Raw genomic sequence first — 21,541 nt, 5'->3', positions numbered from 1 at the left:
TATTCTTAGCTCTTTCAGTAAAGTCACGTTGAAGGGAAACAATAAAATAATAAAATATATAAAACAATAAAAATTCTCACGACGTTTCGACCATAACACAAACGGTCGTCATCAGGTGTGTCGGTTCACATTAATTTATTTATTTTTTACGGTGTATTTATTTATAAAAAAACGTCAGCGCCACGCGCAGCGATTTGGCAGTTTATTTAGAAGGACGAGTCCATCTATGTTCTGAAAAGAGGAGGGGGGAGACGAAAAATTAATGTATGCTGTCTGAAAGCCACTGTAAGCGTGAACAATCAATTAAGGCCTGAAATGTTTTATCAAATCTTTCCAATGATTGCTAAGCCAGAATCCATCTTCTCGGTTGAAATTGTCTCTGTGCTTGTATATGTGGATAGCCTCATGAACGAATCTCTCATGGTAGCCAGATGGCTTACAAATAACCTCTGTCTTGGAAAAGTCAATGTCATGTGAGCCTACTGAATTATAACAATGATCTGCCACGGCCGAGGTGTTGGTCCTACCGTGTTTAAGGTCTGCTTTGTGTTCACGAATGCGATCCGAGACATGGCGTTTGGTTTCTCCAATGTAACTACTACCAGAGGCAACTTAGTTTGTAGACATCAGGGTACTGTATGTCCGGAATCACATCTTTTACAGACGGAACCAGATCACGGATTTTATGTAATGTGTTGAAACGGACCTGGATTTTGTGTTTATTCAAGATTTTAGAGATCTTTTTTGTGATCCCCGCAATGAAGGGTAAAGTGATGGTTTTGAAAGGCTCCTCAAGAGGGTCCTTCTTCATGGTTTGAGTGATAGCTTTGCAGATTGTATAGGAACACATAGGCAGTGAACTCAAGCACGTACACCAAGCTCTTAAGGCTAATGGTTACTCCGACTATACAGTAACAGTAGTTACATTGGAGAAACCAAACGCCATGTCTCGGACCGCATTCGTGAACACAAAGCAGACCTTAAACACGGTAGGACCAACACCTCGGCCATGGCAGATCATTGTTATAATTCAGTAGGCTCACATGACATTGCCTTTTCCAAGACAGAGGTTCTTTGTAAGCCATCTGGCTACCATGAGAGATTCGTTCATGAGGCTATCCACATATACAAGCACAGAGACAATTTCAACCGAGGAGATGGATTCTGGCTTAGCAATCATTGGAAAGATTTGATAAACCATTTCAGGTCTTAATTGATTGTTCACGCTTACAGTGGCTTTCAGACAGCATACATTAATTTTTCGTCTCCCCCCTCCTCTTTTCAGAAAATAGATGGACTCGTCCCTCTAAATAAACTGCCAAATCGCTGCGCGTGGCGCTGACGTTTTTTATAAATACACCGTTTAAAAATAAATAAATTAATGCAAACCGACACACCTGATGACGACCGTTTGTGTTATGGTCGAAACGTCGTGAGAATTTTTATTGTTTTATATATTTTATTGTTTCCCTTCAACGTGACTTTACCGAAAGAGCTAAGAATATAAAAAATAATGTTTATTTTTTTTATTTTTAATGATAGAATATAGTATTGTCATCAGTATGACATAAGTACACCAAGTTTGCAGTCGATACCACATTGGAAAGCGAGTTAAAATTCAGTTACAAGATTTGAGGATACAACGACAACAACAACAGAGTAATTAAAAGAAAGCGTGTAAAATTGGAATCATCGAGAGTATTCAATATGAATAAAGCGCTCTACCTAGCATTTACCTGTTAAACCTTTTTCATGTGTAGTACCCCAAAAATTACCCTGTAATCGGGTAATTTGTATGGGGTAAGGGTAAAAGGTAGGGTAAACGTAGGCTCGTTGCTTTTAACCTTTTACCTTACCTGCTAAAGGGTAAAATGTAGGGAAGAGTGATTGTATTGTGGTAAGGTAAAAGGTAGGGTAAAGGTAGGCTCATTGTTTTTATCTTTTACCTTACCTTGCCTTGCCGAGGCCTAGTCAGAGATATCAACAAGTGGAAGGCTATACAATTTTAATTCCAGTCAGGGTTAATAATAATACTAAAACAATGTATAATGTAAAAAGGAAATTAATGCTTGATAACGACTTGGGAGGCATAGGGTTGATTCCGCCTGTAATCTGTTTGGGGTTAAACATTTTTTTATCAATTTGTAAAAAGGTTAAAATGTGTTGTCCTATGGAAGGACTGGCCTATCATAAGTGTTGAATTTCCAAAACCAGCTCAGGGCAACCAAGGGAGACGGGCACTGCTCATTGCTCATTTTAGCACATATTTCACAACTGATGCCATGCCTTAGGCAGTGCTGTCGCTGTAGAATCCTATCTTTTAAATGTAGACTTTACACAGCAGCATTGTAAAAACAACCTGGTGCCTTCTGAGCCGCGCGGGGCTGGCTCGGCAAGGCTCCGGTGCGGCTTAGTGGTAAGGTTGAAAAGATGTATAAGCTGAATATAGAAGCCCATGTGCACGAGTCACTGCACTCGTATCAATGCAGTAATACTAGTTATGTTGGCACATGGGTGCCATGTGGGAACCTTGATTGCTCTTTCCGCAAGGGGGCTCCTGGGTCGTGAGGGGAGTCAGGGTACCGCCTCGCATGTTGGCATCGGTCAAAGGCTCACGCAGCCTCTTGCTGGGGCTTGGCCGCTCACTCATTTTCTGCTGTAGTAGCTCGCGGCGTGCGCGCGTGCGCTCCAGCAGCTTCTGCAAACGCAAAGCAATGTTCACACCACAACATGCCTTTGGAGAAACAGCATTTCAACGATAACCTTGGCAGCCAGTCTGTGGAGCAGTGTTTAATACACAATCATTTAACTAACAAAAAATAATTACAATAGTGGTACATGATATCTGAAATGGCCCTGGACACCCTACTTAAAACTGCAAGTTGGTCAAACAACTTTCATGACTGACAGCATGGTGAGGCCTTCATGTAGCAGTCAATAGACCTTGGACTGTAATGGGGCGAGATGTTAACTGTATCACTTGGTATGCAAGAGGTAGTGGGTTCGATCCCAACCCTGACGCCTGTATATTTGGAGTTTGCATGTTCTCCCAATGATCGCGTGACTTTTTCCCTCCACATTTAGAAACGTGTTCAGAGTATTTGGCTGCTATACATTTCCAGATGATAAGCCACATAGTTGAGCTACCATTTGTGGTCAGGTCACTTCTGAAAAAGATCTATATTGCTCAGTGGGCCTTACCTGGTAAAATAAAAATAGTTAATGTTTTAATCTTGATTTGAAGCTTTCGTAACTGCAGGAATCCATACTCTTTGGTTCTTTTGGTAAAGTCACGCAAGTAGAAATAAAACAAAATAAATCACGTCGATGTCAGTCTATGTGTAATAAATAGCATTGTCATCTTCTGGATCGCTAACACGGGTGCTTTTGTCACACATGGACATGCAACCACCGGCATGACTGCATCGACTTGCTCATCTATCACTGCCTTTAACATATTCTCAATGACTTCGCTCATGTACTTTTACATGCTTTTCTCATTGACTTTAACATGCTATTCTTTGTTACACGTAAACTGACATTAAATTGCAATTTTTTTCATTAACTTTTACATTCTTCTCTCATTAAAACACATTCTCTCTCTCCCCCGAGCCGTTCTTATGCTAAGTTCATTAACTTTAACATACCACACTATTTATTACAGACTGACATCGACTTGCTCATCTCTCATTGACTTTAATGATATTCTCATTAACTTTGACATGCTTTTCTCATCAACTTTAACATGCTATTCTTGGTTACACAGACTGACATTAACTTTCTAAGTTTTTCATTAACTTTTACATGCTTCTCTCATCAAAATACATATGCTAATCCTATATGCTAATCTGAGCTCTTATGCGCTACGGAAGCTCTCTAACTTTGCACTATAATCCAGCATGCTAATCTAAGTTCATTTCCTTTAACATGCCACGCTATTGCATTACCTTTGCACTATAATACCCCATTAACACTACTTAGGCTACCTTTGTTCTCAAAAACGTATATAAACTCTTGCTGGTGTAGTGTTGTAAAGACGAGCAGACTTCTTAGGAGGCACACTGTTTATTGTATTAATTCCTCATACAATGCTTAACACACACAGAGGGATATATGGTCCCCTCACCCGATACCCTAGGGAGGTACAGCCTCCGGGCTTGGCGGGACTCACGCGTCTACCGCTAACCTCCTTGATACCTAGGGAGGTACAGCCTCCGGACTTGGCGGGACTCACACGTCTACCGCTAACCTAGCCTAGAGTCCTCCGGCTAGGACCTAGGGGAGGCTATCTGACCAACCGCTGGCCCGGTGGGTCCTGACCACTGGGTATGCCGAGCCTTAGCCCTTAGAAGGGCTGGGAGGCTGGTCTAGGGTCCTGGCTAGGCTTCAGCCCAGTCTTCTGTCTTCGTGCAGGGAGAGAACTCCCCGAGGTCTGTTGGGTCACCCGTCTTATACTCCTTCGTGGCCAGGTAGAACCAATCATACATTCCCACGTGGAACCGTCTGATTGGTTCGTACCAAACCCTGGCTACGATCCGTTTCACCTCGACTGACCCCAACCGTTGTACCCAGAGGTAATGCCGCACTGCCCTGGTGGCAATGCAGGTTACGAAACAGTGCGTAGTTAACACCTCTACACTGGTAACAACTTCTCTTCACAAGGCAGCAGACATCATGCTGCTCGTAGCAGACATCGCGGCTGTCGCGATTTTCACCTGAAGACGATGGCTTGTGTTGCTATCGAAACGTCGTGATTTATTGTTTTATTTTTACCTACGTGACTTTACCGAAAGAACCAAAGAGTAGAGTTAATGTTTTATGCAGTATTTAGAACCAGGCAAGAACCTACTGGGAGAAATTCTCATCACGCAGGATACCCGAGTGAAATAGGAGGCATGTTTCAAAGTACACATGATGTGTAGAAACAAAACCAATCGAAACCCTCAGATTTGCAAGATTCTTTATGAGTCCCACATTGGGGTGTTTGGCCAGTTATGGTTATTTCATGGAATATATTCAGAAAAAAAGTATTCAGAGTGTACACAATAATTGATGGGGATAACACTTAAAATCCACCGATCGGTCAACATTATTACGTTTACTTGTGAGAGGAAATCGGTATTCCTGGATAAAATAAACAAATACAGTCTAATACAGTACCCAGATGTCCTGATATCTCATGACCACACAGCCCAGCAGGCCGGGTGTTACACAAAACACAGGAAGTTGAACCTTGTGTCCAATACAATGGATACAGATATATGCTACTGCAAGCAGCAGCATTTGTACTGCACTGCACATAACAGCCTAATTGGAGTAAAAATCACTTTACAACTTTAGTAAAAAGTCATTGCGACCAACCATTTCTAAACGCAATATTTTATTCTGAAAAAAGACTGGCACAGTTGCCAAACTAGGGCCCACAGAGGGAATATCGCCATTTTATGTGAAAAGCAAGGTTTGAATTTGGTGCCAAACAGACCAACAATTAATGGAATCTGTCGGCGGTTTGTCTCAAATTCCAGGGGGTGGGTCACGTGAGGGGGCGCGTCAAGTAAGCTGTGCCCCAGAGTGGAATGCCTCGTGTAATGGCCAACCAGCAGGAATCCTGTTCCAACAGCTTCGGCAACACAATTCTTTCTATTCCATTAATAACTTCACTATTAACAGGTGGAAAGTCCTTGCTTGTAAATGTGTTGCTGTGGTGGCATTTACTGCAAGGTCTTAATTGAAGATTTACCATAAACATGTACATTAAAGTTGACTACATTTCCATTAGGCTACAGGATAGTAAGAGGGAATATGAATGATTTGATTATTTTATAAAAATACTTCTTTTAATCGCGATGACAGACGCCTCCGCAGTAGGGAAACGCCGACCGGAGGTGAGAAAAAATGGCAAAAGTTGCTCTACAGACTCTACACGTTTCGGACAGGGGCCAAACACAGGCATATCTGTCCTTCGTCAGGAGCTCAGACCCCTCTGCATGCATGGCTAGAAGATAATATATACTTAAGGTGCATTATAGAGTACTTTAACAGTACAGAAAGCAAACATTAAAAAAACTTTCAGATCCACAAAATAATGTTCCATAACGCTAAGTGGTGTTTGTAGATTACAAGTAACACGAACAAATTACTAATAACGGATTAAGTCAACAAGAGCGGTGTTTGTACTTGGTGGTTTTTCCAATGAAAGCATTTGGTTCTACCTCTGGAATGTGGAATTTCCACCACTGGAACGTGAAATCTCACAACTAGCTTGATACCACTCATTAAGTTGCGCACTTCCCAATGCTTCTTTGAGCCGGAGGGCACCGACACGGTGCGTATGCTACAGCGAGGCTGATTCACGAACCGCAATTGCAGGTAATAATGTGCAGTTTAACGAATGAGAATTACATCAATTTAACAATATCAAGGGAAAAGCAAAAGTCTACTTGTTAGTAAAATTGCCGTTTAACTGCCCAGTGTATGGTAGTGATATTTCTGTGAAATTTGGTTATGCTGCTCTTGTAAATATCCCTCAGGTGCTAAATATATTGTGTTTGAAAGGATTTTGCTCATTTATGTAATATTGTTCGATTTACTTTGATAAATTTATGCTCATCTTTGGTGCTTAAGTTGCTTTGCCAAGCTGTCCTGTACGGGTTTGAAGCTATGTTAAGGGGAAACAGGCATTAAAGGTATGGTTAAACATGTCTATGGTACATAAATGCAGTTGTGACTGCAGGGACTATGATTGACTGCATGCCCGTGACTTAACACAGTACCTATTTTAAGGACTGTGCTGACTAACAGCTGTTACAACTCTTAAGACTGCCCTCAGCTGACACGATATTAAACCTCAGGAAATCAAACGTCTAAGGGGACAAATGAAAATGTTATTTTTTTATGCACAGCCCATTGTCAATCCATTCTTGGATGACAACCGCCATGGCGTTATCGGTCATGGGGGTTGTTTGACCATACTTCACCACGCTAGTCATTGCGGGTTGAAGGTCGAGGCTCAGGCACGGTTCTGATATAGATCGCCACTGATGTGAGCCGCGGCCAGGAATAGGCTGGCACCGCTTAGCAATCATTCACTATAAACATATAAAATAGCATTTGCTATGAAAAATATAAGGATGTATATAGTGTCTAACGACCAACAACAACACCACGTATGATGTCAACTTAGGCGCGACAACCTTTACATGTGAATCCACTACGGTACTTTTATTTCAAACTGGCTTAGGGCCGCAAACTTCTAACCATACCGTGCAAGCAAAACGAAAAAATAAAGCAATCTTTCACTGTGCAGGACCTCACCTGCGTGAAGGGATCCATCGCGCCGGAGTTTTGTCGGAGGCGAGCTGGTGTTGATGAGTAGACGGGGTTGAAGGTGTCTGCCGAGTCAGCTATGAGCTTGAATCTTGGCGTCGCGTTTCGGGCTCCGGACGGAGCAGGGCCGCGCCACACAACGTCACGGCGCGCGTTTGAACTGTCGCGGAGAGCATCACGGGTAATAACGGGCGCTTTCAGTGACGTTTGTGTGAACGCGACGGGAACCTCACTGCTTAATGACGTCATACGAATGTACGCGCGCTAAAGGTTTAATGACGCTATCGCGACGACGTCGTGTGTAAACAATGATGGCGTTAGTCTCACACCCTAAGCTCCATTACATAAAAAAATGTGGAGCACACTACAGTACTATAAATTTCGAATTACGTCATCGCAATAAAAAATCCTTTCGGGCACGTCAGGCGCGAACATCGGGACGTCATCTCGCAGGAAAGGGCCGGGAAAAATAACGCAATGATAATCTCAGCCTGGACACCGGATCGCCGTGCATGACGTCATCCTGTTTTAAAAGTGACGTCACACCACAACGGTGATCCCCGTTGCACGGTTTCATATTTCTAGATTTGAAGCTTTCGTGACTGCAAGGATTCATACTCTTTGGTTTTATTCGATAAAGTCACGTTGGTAAAATAAAATCAAAGAAAACAATTAAATCACGACGTTTCGGAGGCAACACAAGCTTCCGCATTCAGGTGTAATAGTCATTTTTAAGTAACTCCCATCATTGAGTAGGGCCTGGATTTTGTTGTTGTATGAGTTTTTATTCATAATGACAGTGGCATTGCCTTTGTCGGCTGAGAGGATGACTATATCATCTCTCTTTTTTAAATTCGCGAGTTCAGAGCGTTCATTTTTGCTGATGTTGCTAATGGTTTCTTAGCATTCTTAAGAATAGTGGCTATTTCAGCTCTCGCAACGTCTGCTTGGATGTGTCCTATGCCTTTGAGGGCTACATCGACCTGAGAGATGATATCCTCTACTGGTATATGTTTTGGGGTGACAGCAAAATTTTGCCCTTTAGCCAGTACTGTTTTTAGATTGTCTGAAATCGGGATACTACTCTGATTAATAACGATATGTGGTCCTGGGTTCTGCTTTGATAGGTGGTTGAATTTAGTGATCAGGTTAGCTTTGCATTTGACTGACAGTGAATCAGCAGAGGTAGCAGTCATGTTGTCAACGTGGTTCCAGTCAGAAGGTGACATTTTTGTATATATATTAAATGAACGCTCTGAACTCGCGAATTTAATAAAGAGAGATTATATAGTTATCCTCTCGGCCGACATAGGCAATGCCACTGTCATGGATAAAAACTCATACAACAACAAAATCCAGGACCTACTCAATGATGGGAGTTACTCAAAAATTTAAAATGACCCTACTAACAGCCTAACGATAAAATCAACAAGATCATCACAAGTTCGACTTCCCTAATCGAACCAACCAAACATCCTTCCCCAAAACCCTCCGCTGCAAGACCTCCCAGATTCTATGGTCTTCCCAAGATCCATAAAGAAGGTACCTCACTACGACCCATTGTGTCCACTATCAACTCCCCTACCTACAAGCTGGCCCGTTTTCTGTCAGATACTCTGCTTCCCTTCACTGGCAAGACCACCTCAGCAGTACTTAACCCAATTGGTTTCTATGGTCAAGGACATTGTACTGTCTCCTGACGATATCCTCGTCAGCTTTGATGTGATCTCTCTGTTCACCAAGGTCCCAGTACCTGATACCATTACAATAATTGAAGATTTGGTCCAACGTGGACTGGACCCCGATGTACCTGCGTTGATTAAACACTGCCTCACCAACACCTACTTTACTTGGAATGGCACCTTCTACAAACAAAATGAGGGTACCCCAATGGGTTCCCCCTTATCACCAGTGATAGCCAATGTTTTCATGGAGATTTGAATCAGATGCCATCGAGACATCCACCCTCAGTCCTTCCCTGTGGAATAGATATGTGGATGACACTTTCGTCATTTGGCCACATGGCCTCCCAGCTTTGAACCTTTTCCTAGACCATATCAATTCCAGACACCCATCAAATTCACCATGGAAGTGGAGAAAGATGGCAAGCTGCCATTCTTGGATGTTCTGTTTTAGAGAAGGTCTGATGGCTCTTTGGGACATTCTGTTTACAGGAAGCCCACCCACACAGACTCCTAATTAAAACCTGATTCCCACCATCACCCGACTCAGAAGAATTCGCTCATCAAAATGTTATACCATAGGGCTCATTGCAGGGCCATTGGGGGAAAGAGTCATTGCCAAGAAGGCTTTGGGGGGATGGGGGGTGCTTCATCCAGCAGTGGATTTACCATGGCTGATGATTCGCCTGGTATACAGGAGGTCGTGGCTTTGATCCCGACCCATGATGCCTGTATATTTGGAGTTTGCATGTCTCTTTCCCCATAGTCGCATGAATTTGTATCCGGGTCCTCCGGTTTTCCCCTCCACATTTAGAATCAGCATCACGCGTTTAGAGAATTTGGCTGCTATAGAAAAAATGTCCACATGATAAGCCACTTCGTTGAGCTATCAGTTGTGGCCAGGTCGCTTCGAAAAATAACTATATAGCTCAGTGGGCCTTACAAGGGTAAAATAAACAATTGTTTACGTTCCTCTCTGAAGGCAGTGATCGTATTTTAGCACATTATAACTGCTCACATTGCTTTAGAATTATAAGCTCATCTTTAATGCTATGCCCATGACTATATGTTATTGTTAGCCGTATGAAAGCTTTAATAGGGAGCACTCGGAATGTTTCAAAACTTAATCTTCAAATAGTCTCAATACATGTTCAGCATGACTGCATTCAATTTTAATCTTAAACAATACGTTACTATTGCACATTGCAGTCAGTATCCACTTCCCTATTTCATTGGAACATGTGGCAAAGATTGGGTGAGCTACGTACGGTGCGAAAGTAGTTCAACATACAACTGAAAGATTTTGACAATGCGTGAAAAAAATACATCAACCTTTGCAGAAATAATCATTTTAACACGAAGGCTTTCGCGACCAATATCCATAAGTTTTTTTTAGGTAAGATCGCGTAAATAAATAAATAAGCCGTTAAAACCCGCCACCACCCGACAGCCAACTAGTAAGGGTTGTCACGGAAACAGAACGTGGCCAATTCGTCACTAGTACAGCACACCGGTGTGTTGGAGAGCCAAGCCATAACATTTACAATCTTAGCGCTACGCTGCGTTACGAAACCGGCGACTCGTGTTCGATTCCCGCTGACGGCCACCACCGGTGACGATTATTTGAACCGGTCCTGGGCCTCCCCTAGGTCGACTCAGCCTCAAACGAGTAACTGGTGTGGTGTGTGAACATCGCCACTTGGGGAGACAAAGGCGGTCGGGCGTGGTGAATCCAAGTCCCGGGCGAAGCCGGGTAGTAAAGCTTGTACAGTATTAAAATAAATGTGCAAGAAGCCCAATTGGGGTTGCCCGGCAACCGGTAATCCACAGCGGCGTGACGTCACGGCGCGCTCACGTGACGCCCCCCCCCGCTCGAGGAGCGCGCGCACCAAGCTGGGTGGTGTAGTGCCATCCCCTCCCGTTGAGGTTCCGCGCTCTTCAGACTGGAGGTGGCCGACTCGTCTAATGGATGGAGGGTGAGAAAGCGGCAGCGACCTCTTCCTCCTCGTGATGAGGGCGGCACTGCCCACGGACGCCATTCGAGTGAGAGGTGAGAAAGGAATCGCCCTTTACCGTGTGCGTGGCTGGGTGTTTGTTGTCTTGCGCCGCCCGCCTCTGTGCTGAGCAGGTGAGAGGGGGCACTGATCATCATCAATCACTTCTGGCGGACTTGATGCCATCTCATGCCATCATCGTGCACATTGACAACACTCAATTGTGTAAGTGATGCCGTTCATCCAACCAGTTATACGACCATTGAGATTATCCTGCTTGTGTCTCTTAACATCTATGGAAAAAGAGCTGTATAGCTCATCTGATTCGTCCAGTATAAATGAAATAATTCTGATTCTGAACCAAGGTGAGAGGCCTTTGGGATTCATTATCACTTCTGATTAACATTTTACATTTACTGTTCTCATTTATCCAGGAGAGGCGCGCTGAGGCGTAGTGTTACTCGTTATCGGGAGGGTTCTTGCATTGGGATTTTATTTTGAGACGTTTTCAGACAATTCGTGACGCGAGCGTTTATTGTACATGTGGGGAGGATTGAGAGGAACCCCACGCCTTGCGCGAGGGGGCAACGCTCGATCCCCATACAGATGGAAACAGATGGCGATTAGCCTGCTTGGTGTATTGCCTTCTAGCGAGCCCAGGGTAAATGCACCTCCGAACCTTGCAGTTGTATTGAGGGACTGTGTCGTTGTCTTGGTGTGGTCTGTACGTATGCAATTAGAACGTGTATACTTTTGTAAAGCAGAGCCGACACAAGGGTTGCAGGGGATTCGTCCTTTATTCCTCTTCCCTCATCCACACCTGTCTCCAGCCGTCTCAATATCGTTCCCGCCAAAGGCCCCCTCTTCCCGCCAGTTCTCCCCTTATATCTCCTCGATTACCCCTGCCCCTTCTCTTGTCATTGTCCCACTAACCCACCTATTGGTGGGAATACTTCCCCTGACACCCCTACATCACCCCCCCCGGAGAAAAAAAAAACATCCTCGGTTCTGTCTACGCCATGGACCATTTAAGTCTCCCCATGAGCCTCCCCCCACTGACAGTGACGACCGTCCTTAACCCCCCACAACTATACAATTCAATACAACGTAACAAAATAAATTGAACGGTCTGCCCGGGTCTCCAGCCAGAGTCTCGTAACAGCCCGAGCATCCACAGGCAGCAGATGACCGCGACGGCCCCCTCCTTCGAAGGCCCTCTCGTCGCGGTCCCCGGTTCGGTGGCGCCGGTGTTGCCTTGTCTGGTGCTGCTATCTCTCCAGCCCCCGCGACCCCCGGTCGTGCCGCCTCTCCGTCAGGCCTCACATGGGGCGCTGTAGGTGACAAGGGAACACACGGCACCGAACCCCCTGCCGGTCGGCGAGTGTTGCCCGGCGACCTTGGCCCGGGTAGGGGTGATGATGATGGCGGTGACGATGGCGGTGACGATGGTGGGGTGTACAAACCATCGTCGCTTACCCAGTTGGACCTGGACGCACTGCGGTCAGAGTGCTTTAATGACCTTGACCGGCCTTTTCCAGGGTCGGTGCAGCTTTGGTGAGAGGCCAACTGGCACCTGAGGACAGTGTAGCCATGCCTGATCCCCGACTTTAAAGGGCTTGGCTGTCACTGTCCTCTCCCGTATCCGTACATTGGTCTGTAGGCTATTCACCGATGCGGCCTCGGCTGCCTGGCGGGCCTCTCTCAAATAAATGAGGGAGGCCTTTATTGCCTTGGGCCATGTGTCGGCTCTTGCGGGAATGTCCGTCAGCTGCACCTCAATAGGCGGAACAGGATCCCGTCCGTACATCAGGAAAAACGGCGAGAACCCCGTTGCCGCGTGCGGGGCCACCCTGTACACTGCTAAGACCGATGGAATGTGGAGGTCCCAGTCGGAGTGATTTTCGTCCACCACTTGGGACAGCATGGCCGCTATGGTGCGGTTAAGCCGCTCCACCATCCCATCGGTCTGGGGATGATACGGAGATGTTTGGACCTTTTTAGTGCCCAAGATAGAGCAAACGTCCTTCAATCGCTGAGAGGAAAAATTCCTGCCCTGACCCGTGAGCAACCGCTCCGGTGCCCCCTTAGCAAGGACATAGCCCCCCATGAAGGCATCGGTGATGGTCTGTGCCGTTTGGTCTGGGAGGGCCCACGCCATCGGCCACCTCTTGCAGTACTCGACACCAACCAACAGGTATTTATTTCCTTGTGGCGTGACTGGCAGTGGTCCCAGGATGTCCAGCGCAACCAATTCGTTGACCCTGGTCACCGTGATGGGCTGTAGGGGCGCCCGGCTTCCCCGGGGTGGTGATTTCCGCCGCGCGCATTCGACACAGGTAGCGACCCATCGGCGCACGTCAGCGGTCATGCCTGGCCAAAAGTTCCGACCCTGTAATGTGCACAGTGTCTTCCGCCCCGCCAGGTGCAGCAGCTGGCGGCAGTGTACGTCCATGACCAATTGTCGATGCAGCGACTCCGGAACCACCAGGCATCGCCGGCGTCCTGCCTGGTCCCACCGCATGAGGAGGTCCTCCCATACGACATACTCCTCCCGCCCTGCCTCTGCTGAGGCGCGTAGCGCTCGCTGGGGGGCTTCCTCCAGCTGTAGACGTCTCCAATCGTCCAAGGTTAGCCCCGGGTCGTGGTCGGTCAGCTAGACCTCACCCTGCGTGCCCTCTGCCGTGTGTACGGGAGCGATGACCGTTCCCGCCGGCCTCGCCTCTTTGCAGCGTGCCACGCCTGTGGTGCATGCACAAGGGCCCTGCAGCGCCAGCCGGGACAATGCGTTGGCGTGTCTGGTCCCCTTGCGATGCAATACTTGGTACCTGTACTCCTGCAGGCGCTCTATCCAGCTGGCCAGCTTGCCTGAAGGCTGGTCGATGCGGAGCGAATACTGCAAAGCCGCGTGGTCAATGCAGACCGTAAATTTGCGACCATACAGGTAGGGTCGAAATTGCTGCACGAAGTGAACGACTGCCAGGAGTTCCCTACGTGTGAGGCAGTAGCGCTGCTCCGCTAATGAAAGCACGCGACTACCGTAGGCGATAACCACCTCCCGACCCTGCTGGACTTGCGACAAGACACTGCCGATGCCCACATCGCTGGCGTCCATGTCCAGGATAAAGGGAGGCCAACAGTGGTGCATCTGTCAGACGGGAGCGCAGCTGCTGGAATGCCTCCTCCTCCAGAGGGCCCCAATGAAACCTCTGGTTCTTCGCCGTCAACACGTGTAAGGGCTTTGCAATGGTTGCGAAGTTGGGTACAAACTGGCGGTAGTAGGACACGAAACCCACAAACCTGCGTACCTCTGGAACCGTTGTGGGAACAGCCCAGGCCCTCACGCAGGCCGTCTTTTCCGGGTCTGTAGCCACTCCAGACTCACTGACGACGTGGCCCAAGTAGCGTACCGACCACTGCATAAGGTGGCACTTCGACAGCTTGAGCTTCAAGTTCGTGTTCCGGAACTGCAGGAATACCTGACGTAATAGGTCGATGTGTTCCTCGAATGATCGGCTGAAGACAATGACGTCATCCAGGTAGATGAGGCATGTTTCCCATTGGAGGCCTGCTAAGGCCAACTCCATTAAGCATTGGAAAGTTGCCGGTGCAGTCTTGAGGCCCATAGGCAGGCAGTTGAAATCGAACAGGCCCTGTGGTGTCCGGAACGCTGTTTGAGGCCGGGAGTCCACGTCTAGTGGGACCTGCCAGAACCCAGACAATAAATCCAGCGTACTGAAAAAGTTTGCTCCTGCCAGGGCGTCAAGTGAGTCGTCGATACGTGGTAGGGGATATGCGTCGTCAAGCGTGACGGCATTGAGGCGTCGGAAGTCCACACAGAATCTCAGTGACCCGTCTGACTTCTTGACTAGGACCACCGGTGCCCCCCAGGGACTTGAGGATGGAGAAATTATGTCGGCCCGCAGCATCTCCTGCACCGCTTGTTGAATGTGCCCTTTTTCCATTGGGCTCATTCTATATGTGTTTTGGCGCAGGGGTGCGGCGTCTCCCGTGTTGATGCGGTGCTGCAGGTCGAACGGTCCACTGACCAGGCGGCGGCTCACTATCCTGCGGTGCATGGTGAGATGACGGGGGATGGATGTGGATGGGCTGAAGATGGGGTTCCCCCCTTTTGAGTGTGTTGCAGCAGGGTGAATGCGCCCTTGATACGTGGTGTGGGCTCCCTCCTGGGGTGCGGGCTTGGCTCCCCATGTGGTGCGAATTTCCCCCCCTTTGTGACATAGGATGGGCCCCCCTGGTGGTGTGGGGCAGCCCCCCCCCTTTCCCGTAAGCCCACCCCTTCTCCCCTCCCCCTTTGTCGCGGGGGCATGGGCCCCCTTTATGGTGCGGCCCCCCTGGTGCTGTCTCCCTCCGCCGCATTCCGAGGGTGAGGCGGTGCGTGAAACTGCTCCACGGCGCACCGGCAATGCACCGGCAATTGTGTGTGCTGTCTAAGCCCCAGGGCCATTGCTCCTGGTGACTCGCCGACGTCGCCGGTAAATAGTGACGTCACCCGCGGTCGCGACGTCACCCCCGGCTGCGATGCCACTCCCGGCCGCGACATCACGTCCGGCCGCGACGTCACGTCCGCGACGCCACTTCCGGCCGTGACGCCACTTCCGGTCGCGACGTCACGTCCGCCCGTGACGCCACTTCCGGCCGCGACTCAGTCGCAGGCCCCGGCGTAAGCCCCGGCGCGGTCCCCGGCCCCGTTGTGAGCCCCGGCACGGTCCCCGGCCCCGGCGTTTGCCCCGGCGCTGTCCCCGACCCCAGCGCGAGCCCCGGCGTGAGCCCCGGCGCGAGCCCCGGCCCCGGCGTGAGCCCCGGCCCCGGCGTGAGCCCCGGCGCGAGCCCTGGCCTCGGCGCGAGCTCCGGCGCGGTCCCCTGCCCTGGCGCGAGCCCTAGCGTGAGCCCCGGCCCCTGGCACGAGCCCCGGCGTGAGCCCCGGCGCTTGCCCCGGCGTGGTCCCCTTCCCCTGACCAGAACGGTGGAGCCCTGGGCCCGACACCGACGGCGCCCACCCCGAGGAAGTCCCCGGTGAGGTCGCGGCATCGGCCGTGTGTATTTCCGGTGGGCCGGCGTCACTCGCCTGGTGCCTGTCGGGGTTCGGTCCTGGCGGGTTCCAGGTGGCGTTGGCTGCCCCTGGCTCCATGCGGCACCCCCTCGCCATGTGGCCCTCTCGACCACAATGGTGGCAGACCCATGGGGCGTTCTGTCGGGGTGGCTCGGCGCAGTATTGTAGAGGCGGCTGCCAGCGGCGCGGCGGCTGGTCGCGCCCCTGGTCTCTCTGCTCCGCCAGCCCCCGGATCGCCGCGTAGACCTCCCGCAGCGATGGCTCCGGCTCAGACGCTGGAGGTCCGCTCCCAGCTGCCACATCGGCATCCTGCAGCGACGGTGCAGGTTCGGCGGTTGGCGGCGCTGGTCCCAGTAGCACCACGGTAACGGCCCGGCTGCTCCCCCCCGCCACGCTAGCCACCTGGCCCATGGGTAGCGCCCGGCCCATCACCTGTTCATGGGCTTGTAGGATCCGGGCGGCCCACAGCGAGGTGCGTTTCTCCGGCGTCACCACCAGCATCACAACGCCGGCGCGGCAAGCGTAGGCGATGAGCTGCTCGGCCACGAGATTCTCGAGCGCTTATTCAGCCAGGCGAGGGAAAGCCTTCCTCGCCAACACGAGCAGTGCACCCCTGTAGGCTAAAGGGGACTCTCTAGCGCCCCGCTGACGGTCCTGGAACCGTCTAAAGGCGCCCTCAGCTGGGCAGTAGATCTTCCCCAACGCCTCGTAGGCCGCCTGTAGTGTGGTCTTGCTGTGTGAGGGAAGGGAGGTGTAAGAGGCGAGCGCATCGTCGTTCAGAACATATGGCAACGCTCGTAGTGCCTCTTCGTCTGACCGCTCGAGAGCGTGGAAGGCAGCCTCGAATCGGCGGACAAAGGCCTACCAATCCCCTCCTTCGGCCACAAATTTCTCGACGGCCCCCAGCCGGCGCGCCCGTCCTGCCACCTGCTCCCCGTGTTGGGTGTTTAGCTCTGGCGGTTTTGGCGGGAGCGGCGGCGACGGCTGGCGTGACGGGGCTGTTTGCGGCTCCCGCCCGGCTGGCTGGTCGGCCTCCAGGTCCCGTGGCCCCTCCTCCCATGGTACGTGTGGGAGTTGGGGTCCCGGTGCCGGCGGGCCCCCCAGTAGCTCCTGGAGTGCCCTCTCCACGCGGGCCATGCCTCCATGGGGTCCTCCATGGGGTCCGGGACCCCTGCTGCTACTCCTGGTAGCGGGCCCCCTTGTTGCTCTGGATGTGGAGGATCCCCGGCCTCTGCTCCCTCTTCTGTTGGCTCCCTTCCGCGGAGATTCTTCCTCGTAGCCATTGTGAATTCCACCGCTGCCACCAGATGTAAAGGAGAGCCGACACAAGGGTTACAGGGGGTCGTCCTTGATTCCTCTTTCCCCATCCACACCTGTCTCCAGCCATCTCAATCTCGTTCCCGCCAAAGGCCCCCTCTTCCCGCCAGTTCTCCCCTTATATCTTCTCGATTACCCCTCCCCATTCTCTTGTCACCGTCCCACTAACCCTCCTATTGGTGGGAATCCTTCCCCTGACACCCCTACACTTTGTTGCGTATTTATTTTTTGTCATTTGCTTTGCTTTCCTATAATTTGCACTACGATCGTGTTTTTAATTGTTGTAACTTTCTAACCCGCCCAGACTGGACAACTGATCCTTATAGCGGTACCCCGGGGTCTTAAAAAATAAAAAATGGCCGAGGAAATTAAATATTTTACTTCTGGGACACTTTTTTTCCAGGGGTGAACTTCACTCCGCGACTGGGGTAACAATCAATTCGAAATCGGTGCTATTCTGTGATGTCGACACGCAGTGAGGACGATTGCGCTGAAACCCTGAACGCTCGTACGCACCGTAGTGGTGCATCGTGTACAGCTCGTCAAGATGAGTCGATTGCCACATCGCCGACCATCAACAGACTAAAGATGACTGCATCACGGGCATTATGCGAGAGCCGGGATACTATGGTACCCCGGGGTACCTCCACAAGGTTCAACTGTGAAAAAGATCTTCATAACTCATTGGACTTCTCCAGGATCAATACATATTCTAATTCTGAGTTTCACAACATCCATCCGTACCTCCTATTAGCATGGTTGGCTGCGTATGGTGCAAAATAAGTTCAACATACATATATTTATGTAATCTACCGCCCGGCTTTAACAAGCTTTAACTAAGAGATAACCCATTGAGATTAATCTAATTGGTGAACTTTATTTAAAACTGTTCGCAAGAGCCCCATGCGATTTAGTATCGCTTGTGATTAATGCCCTTTTCTTAGCCCCTTGAGCTTTGTCGAACTAGGGGAGAGCTCCTTCACAACCGTTATATCTGTTAGCGATTGTCATTCATGTCCTTTGTTAACAAGGCGAGTTCTAGTGATTTACGTCTTCTATTTTACCAGGTATCAGACATTGAGACTCGACTGTGTTCTACAGTGAGGGAAAAAAGTATTTGATCCCCTGCTGATTTTGTACGTTTGCCCACTGACGAAGAAATGATCAGTCTATAATTTTAATGCTAGGTTTATTTGAACAGTGAGAGACAGAATAACAACAAAAAAATCCAGAAAAACGCTTGTCAAAAATGTTATAAATTGATTTGCATTTTAATGAGGGAAATAAGTATTTGACCCCTCTGCAAAACATGACTTAGTACTTGGTGGCAAAACCCTTGTTGGCAATAACAGAGGTCAGACGTTTCTTGTAGTTGGCCACCAGGTTTGCAGACATCTCAGGAGGGATTTTGTCCCACTCCTCTTTGCAGATCTTCTCCAAGTCATTAAGGTTTCGAGGCTGACGTTTGGCAACTCGAACCTTCAGCTCCCTCCACAGATTTTCTATGGGATTAGGGTCTGGAGACTGGCTAGGCCACTCCAGGCCCTTAATGTGCTTCTTCTTGAGCCACTCCTTTGTTGCCTTGGCCATGTGTTTTGGGTCATTGTCATGCTGGAATACCCATCCATGACCCATTTTCAATGCCCTGGCTGAAGGAAGGAGGTTCTCACCCAAGATTTGATGGTACATGGCCCCATCCATCGTCCCTTAGCAGAAAAATACCCCCAAAGCATAATGTTTCCACCTCCATGTTTGACGGTGGGGATGGTGTTCTTGGGGTCATAGGCAGCATTCCTCCTCCTCCAAACACAGTGAGTTGAGTTGATGCCAAAGAGCTTCATTTTGTTCTCATCTGACCACAAAACGTTCACCCAGTTGTCCTCTGAATCATTCAGATGTTTATTGGCAAACTTCAGATGGGCATGTATATTTGCTTTCTTGAGCAGGGGCACCTTGCGGGCGCTGCAGGATTTCAGTCCTTCATGGCGTAGTGTGTTACCAATTGTTTTCTTGGTGACTATGGTCCCAGCTGCCTTGAGATCATTGACAAGATCCTCCCGTGTAGTTCTGGGCTGATTCCTCACCGTTCTCATGATCATTGTAGCTACACGAGGTGAGATCTTCCATGGAGCCCCAGGCCGAGGGAGATTGACAGTTCTTTTGTGTTTCTTTCATTTGCGAATAATCGCACCAGCTGTTGTCACCTTCTCACCATGCTGCTTGGCAATGGTCTTGTAGCCCATTCCAGCCGTGTGTGGTCTACAATCTTGTCCCTGACATCCTTGGAGAGCTCTTTGGTCTTGGCCATGGTGGAGAGTTTGGAATCTTATTGATTGATTGCTTCTGTGGACAGGTGTCTTTTATACAGGTAACAAGCTGAGATTAGGAGCACTCCCTTTAAGAGTGTGCTCCTAATCTCAGCTCGTTACCTGTATAAAAGACACCAGGGAGCCAGAAATCTTTCTGATTGAGAGTGGGTCAAATACTTATTTCCCTCATTAAAATGCAAATCAATTTATAACATTTTTGACATGCGTTTGTCTGGATTTTCTTGTTGTTATTCTGTCTCTCACTGTTCAAATAAACCTACCATTAAAATGATAGACCGATCATTTCTTTGTCAGTGGGCAAACGTACAAAATCAGCAGGGGATCAAATACTTTTTTCCCTCACTGTATACGGGAGACCCAGGTTGGTGCTAACAAGAAGATCAGGATGTGAATTCTGAAACTCAGCGTCTTCTCACTCATACGAGCAATGGGGTGGTCTTATCGCCCCATAAATGCATTCTACGTTCCGATTGACGGGAGCCAGTCTTCTTTGAGACAATCACTTTTCACAAAAAGCGGTAGTCATGTTGGGCGGAAGCATGGTGCAGTGGTAACACTGGTGCCTCACAGCAAAAGGCAGAATCAGAATATTTATTTATACTGGAGGAATCCGATGAGCTATAAAGCTCTTTTTCACAGATGTCCAGTAGTTAGATTCCCAACTTGGTTGGATTTCCAACTTGAGCACCTTACTGTGTGAGTATGTTCTCCCCCTGTTCTACATGGATTTCCTCCGGGTTTGCCGGTTTATTCCCATAGCAGAAAGAAGACACAATGTAACTGGTTTTGGCCAAACAACCCAATGTTGAAAAGTTAGCTGGAAAATACTCAATTGGGGTTACATGCAGCAGCAACATCGTCCCCAATTGTGAAAACTCAGCCGGACGCCCTCAAAACGTGCCATAAGAGTCAGTGAAGCTTTACTGGTTAAAAAAGCGCAACAATAAAGTCATACCCCGATTTACATCATTCCCTTTTACTACGTTTTGCAAATATGTTGTCACGTTATTATCACCACAACCAGATTACGTCGCCTCAATCCACACGTCGTTGACAGCATCGTCCGTCCTTTCTCACTATCCGTCGCCTCTCAGCTTTTGCCTCCACCTACCCTGTAAATCGCTTTGATTGACGTTGTTTCGATATTCGTCGTCGCACCTCACGAACGCATCCCCGACATAAAGCGGGGTATCGCTGTAATACTATTTGTATCAACCCTGATCATGAGCTAAGTAGTCTACAGACTGGAATTTGAACACACTGAGTAACATGTACAGTATTTTACAATTCAGTTGACAGTACAGCAAGTTGGTTGTTGACAACCTGTGTTTGCATTGGATTTTGAGTGTGACCACCTTGTGTTGCAGGGGTTTTCTCCATGTTCTGTGTTTTTTGTTGAGCGTGGATTCCACACAAAGCATTCACTGAGGCTTTCTTGGGTAAATAAAGTTTCTGTTTGTGATGTTAACATTGGCACATAATGCCTACAAATGGTTGACATCACATGGCCGCTTTCAAGAGAAAACCGTTGCGATGCAGGTTGTGAACAATCCAGTCAATCTGCTGAATAAGATATACGACACAAGGCTCACCAAGGCATCGAGGGATTAATAAGCCAATCTGTGTCAACGAGTAGCCTTGTACTAAGTTCATTATCCCCTGACCTTGGGGGCGGAGTGGTGGTGCAGTGGTACTTGCACTGCACTATGAACACAGTTCCATTCCCGGCCATGACTAACATCATTGGCGAGTTACCGGTATATCTGAATTTGTCCTGGACCTCCCCTCCTACTTCTACCAACCCGCACACACCAGCATAGT

The 21,541-nt window shown here is 48.9% G+C and overlaps 2 protein-coding genes across 8 annotated transcripts in view; one reads left to right on the top strand and one right to left on the bottom strand.

The window, feature by feature from the left end:
• LOC116952128 (uncharacterized) overlaps positions 1-7,672 on the bottom strand; it is a 46,919-nt gene extending 39,247 nt beyond the window's left edge. For all 4 annotated transcript variants that reach the window (XM_032971183.2, XM_032971186.2, XM_032971185.2 and 1 more), the window contains exons 1-2: positions 7,315-7,672; positions 2,530-2,698 (exon numbers count right to left, since the gene is read on the bottom strand). In XM_032971183.2, the coding sequence (XP_032827074.1) occupies positions 2,530-2,698; positions 7,315-7,575 (430 nt within the window). In that variant the 5' untranslated portion in view covers positions 7,576-7,672. The remainder of the gene's footprint in view (positions 1-2,529; positions 2,699-7,314) is intronic.
• A 1,998-nt stretch (positions 7,673-9,670) lies between these two features.
• The window catches only part of LOC116952129 (putative tyrosine carboxypeptidase MATCAP2), a 39,086-nt gene continuing 27,215 nt past the window's right edge, over positions 9,671-21,541 (top strand). The window contains exons 1-2 of one of the 4 annotated variants that reach the window (XM_076074023.1): positions 9,676-11,058; positions 13,425-13,629. Coding sequence is in view for 1 of the 4 variants with exons in the window: in XM_076074022.1 (XP_075930137.1) it covers positions 11,019-11,058 (40 nt within the window). In the remaining 3 variants the exon portion in view is untranslated. Of the gene's footprint in view, positions 11,137-13,424; positions 13,630-21,541 lie in introns of all 4 variants that reach the window. The other 3 variants (XM_076074025.1, XM_076074024.1, XM_076074022.1) reach the window with 3 other exon arrangements.

This window comes from Petromyzon marinus, chromosome 45 (genome assembly GCF_048934315.1).
Source record: "Petromyzon marinus isolate PM22_M1 ecotype Great Lakes invasive population chromosome 45, UKy_Petmar_22M1.pri1.0, whole genome shotgun sequence".
NCBI classification, from domain to species: domain Eukaryota; kingdom Metazoa; phylum Chordata; class Hyperoartia; order Petromyzontiformes; family Petromyzontidae; genus Petromyzon; species Petromyzon marinus.
Note: the sequence above shows the minus strand (reverse complement) of the source record. Positions and strands in the feature narration are given on the sequence as shown.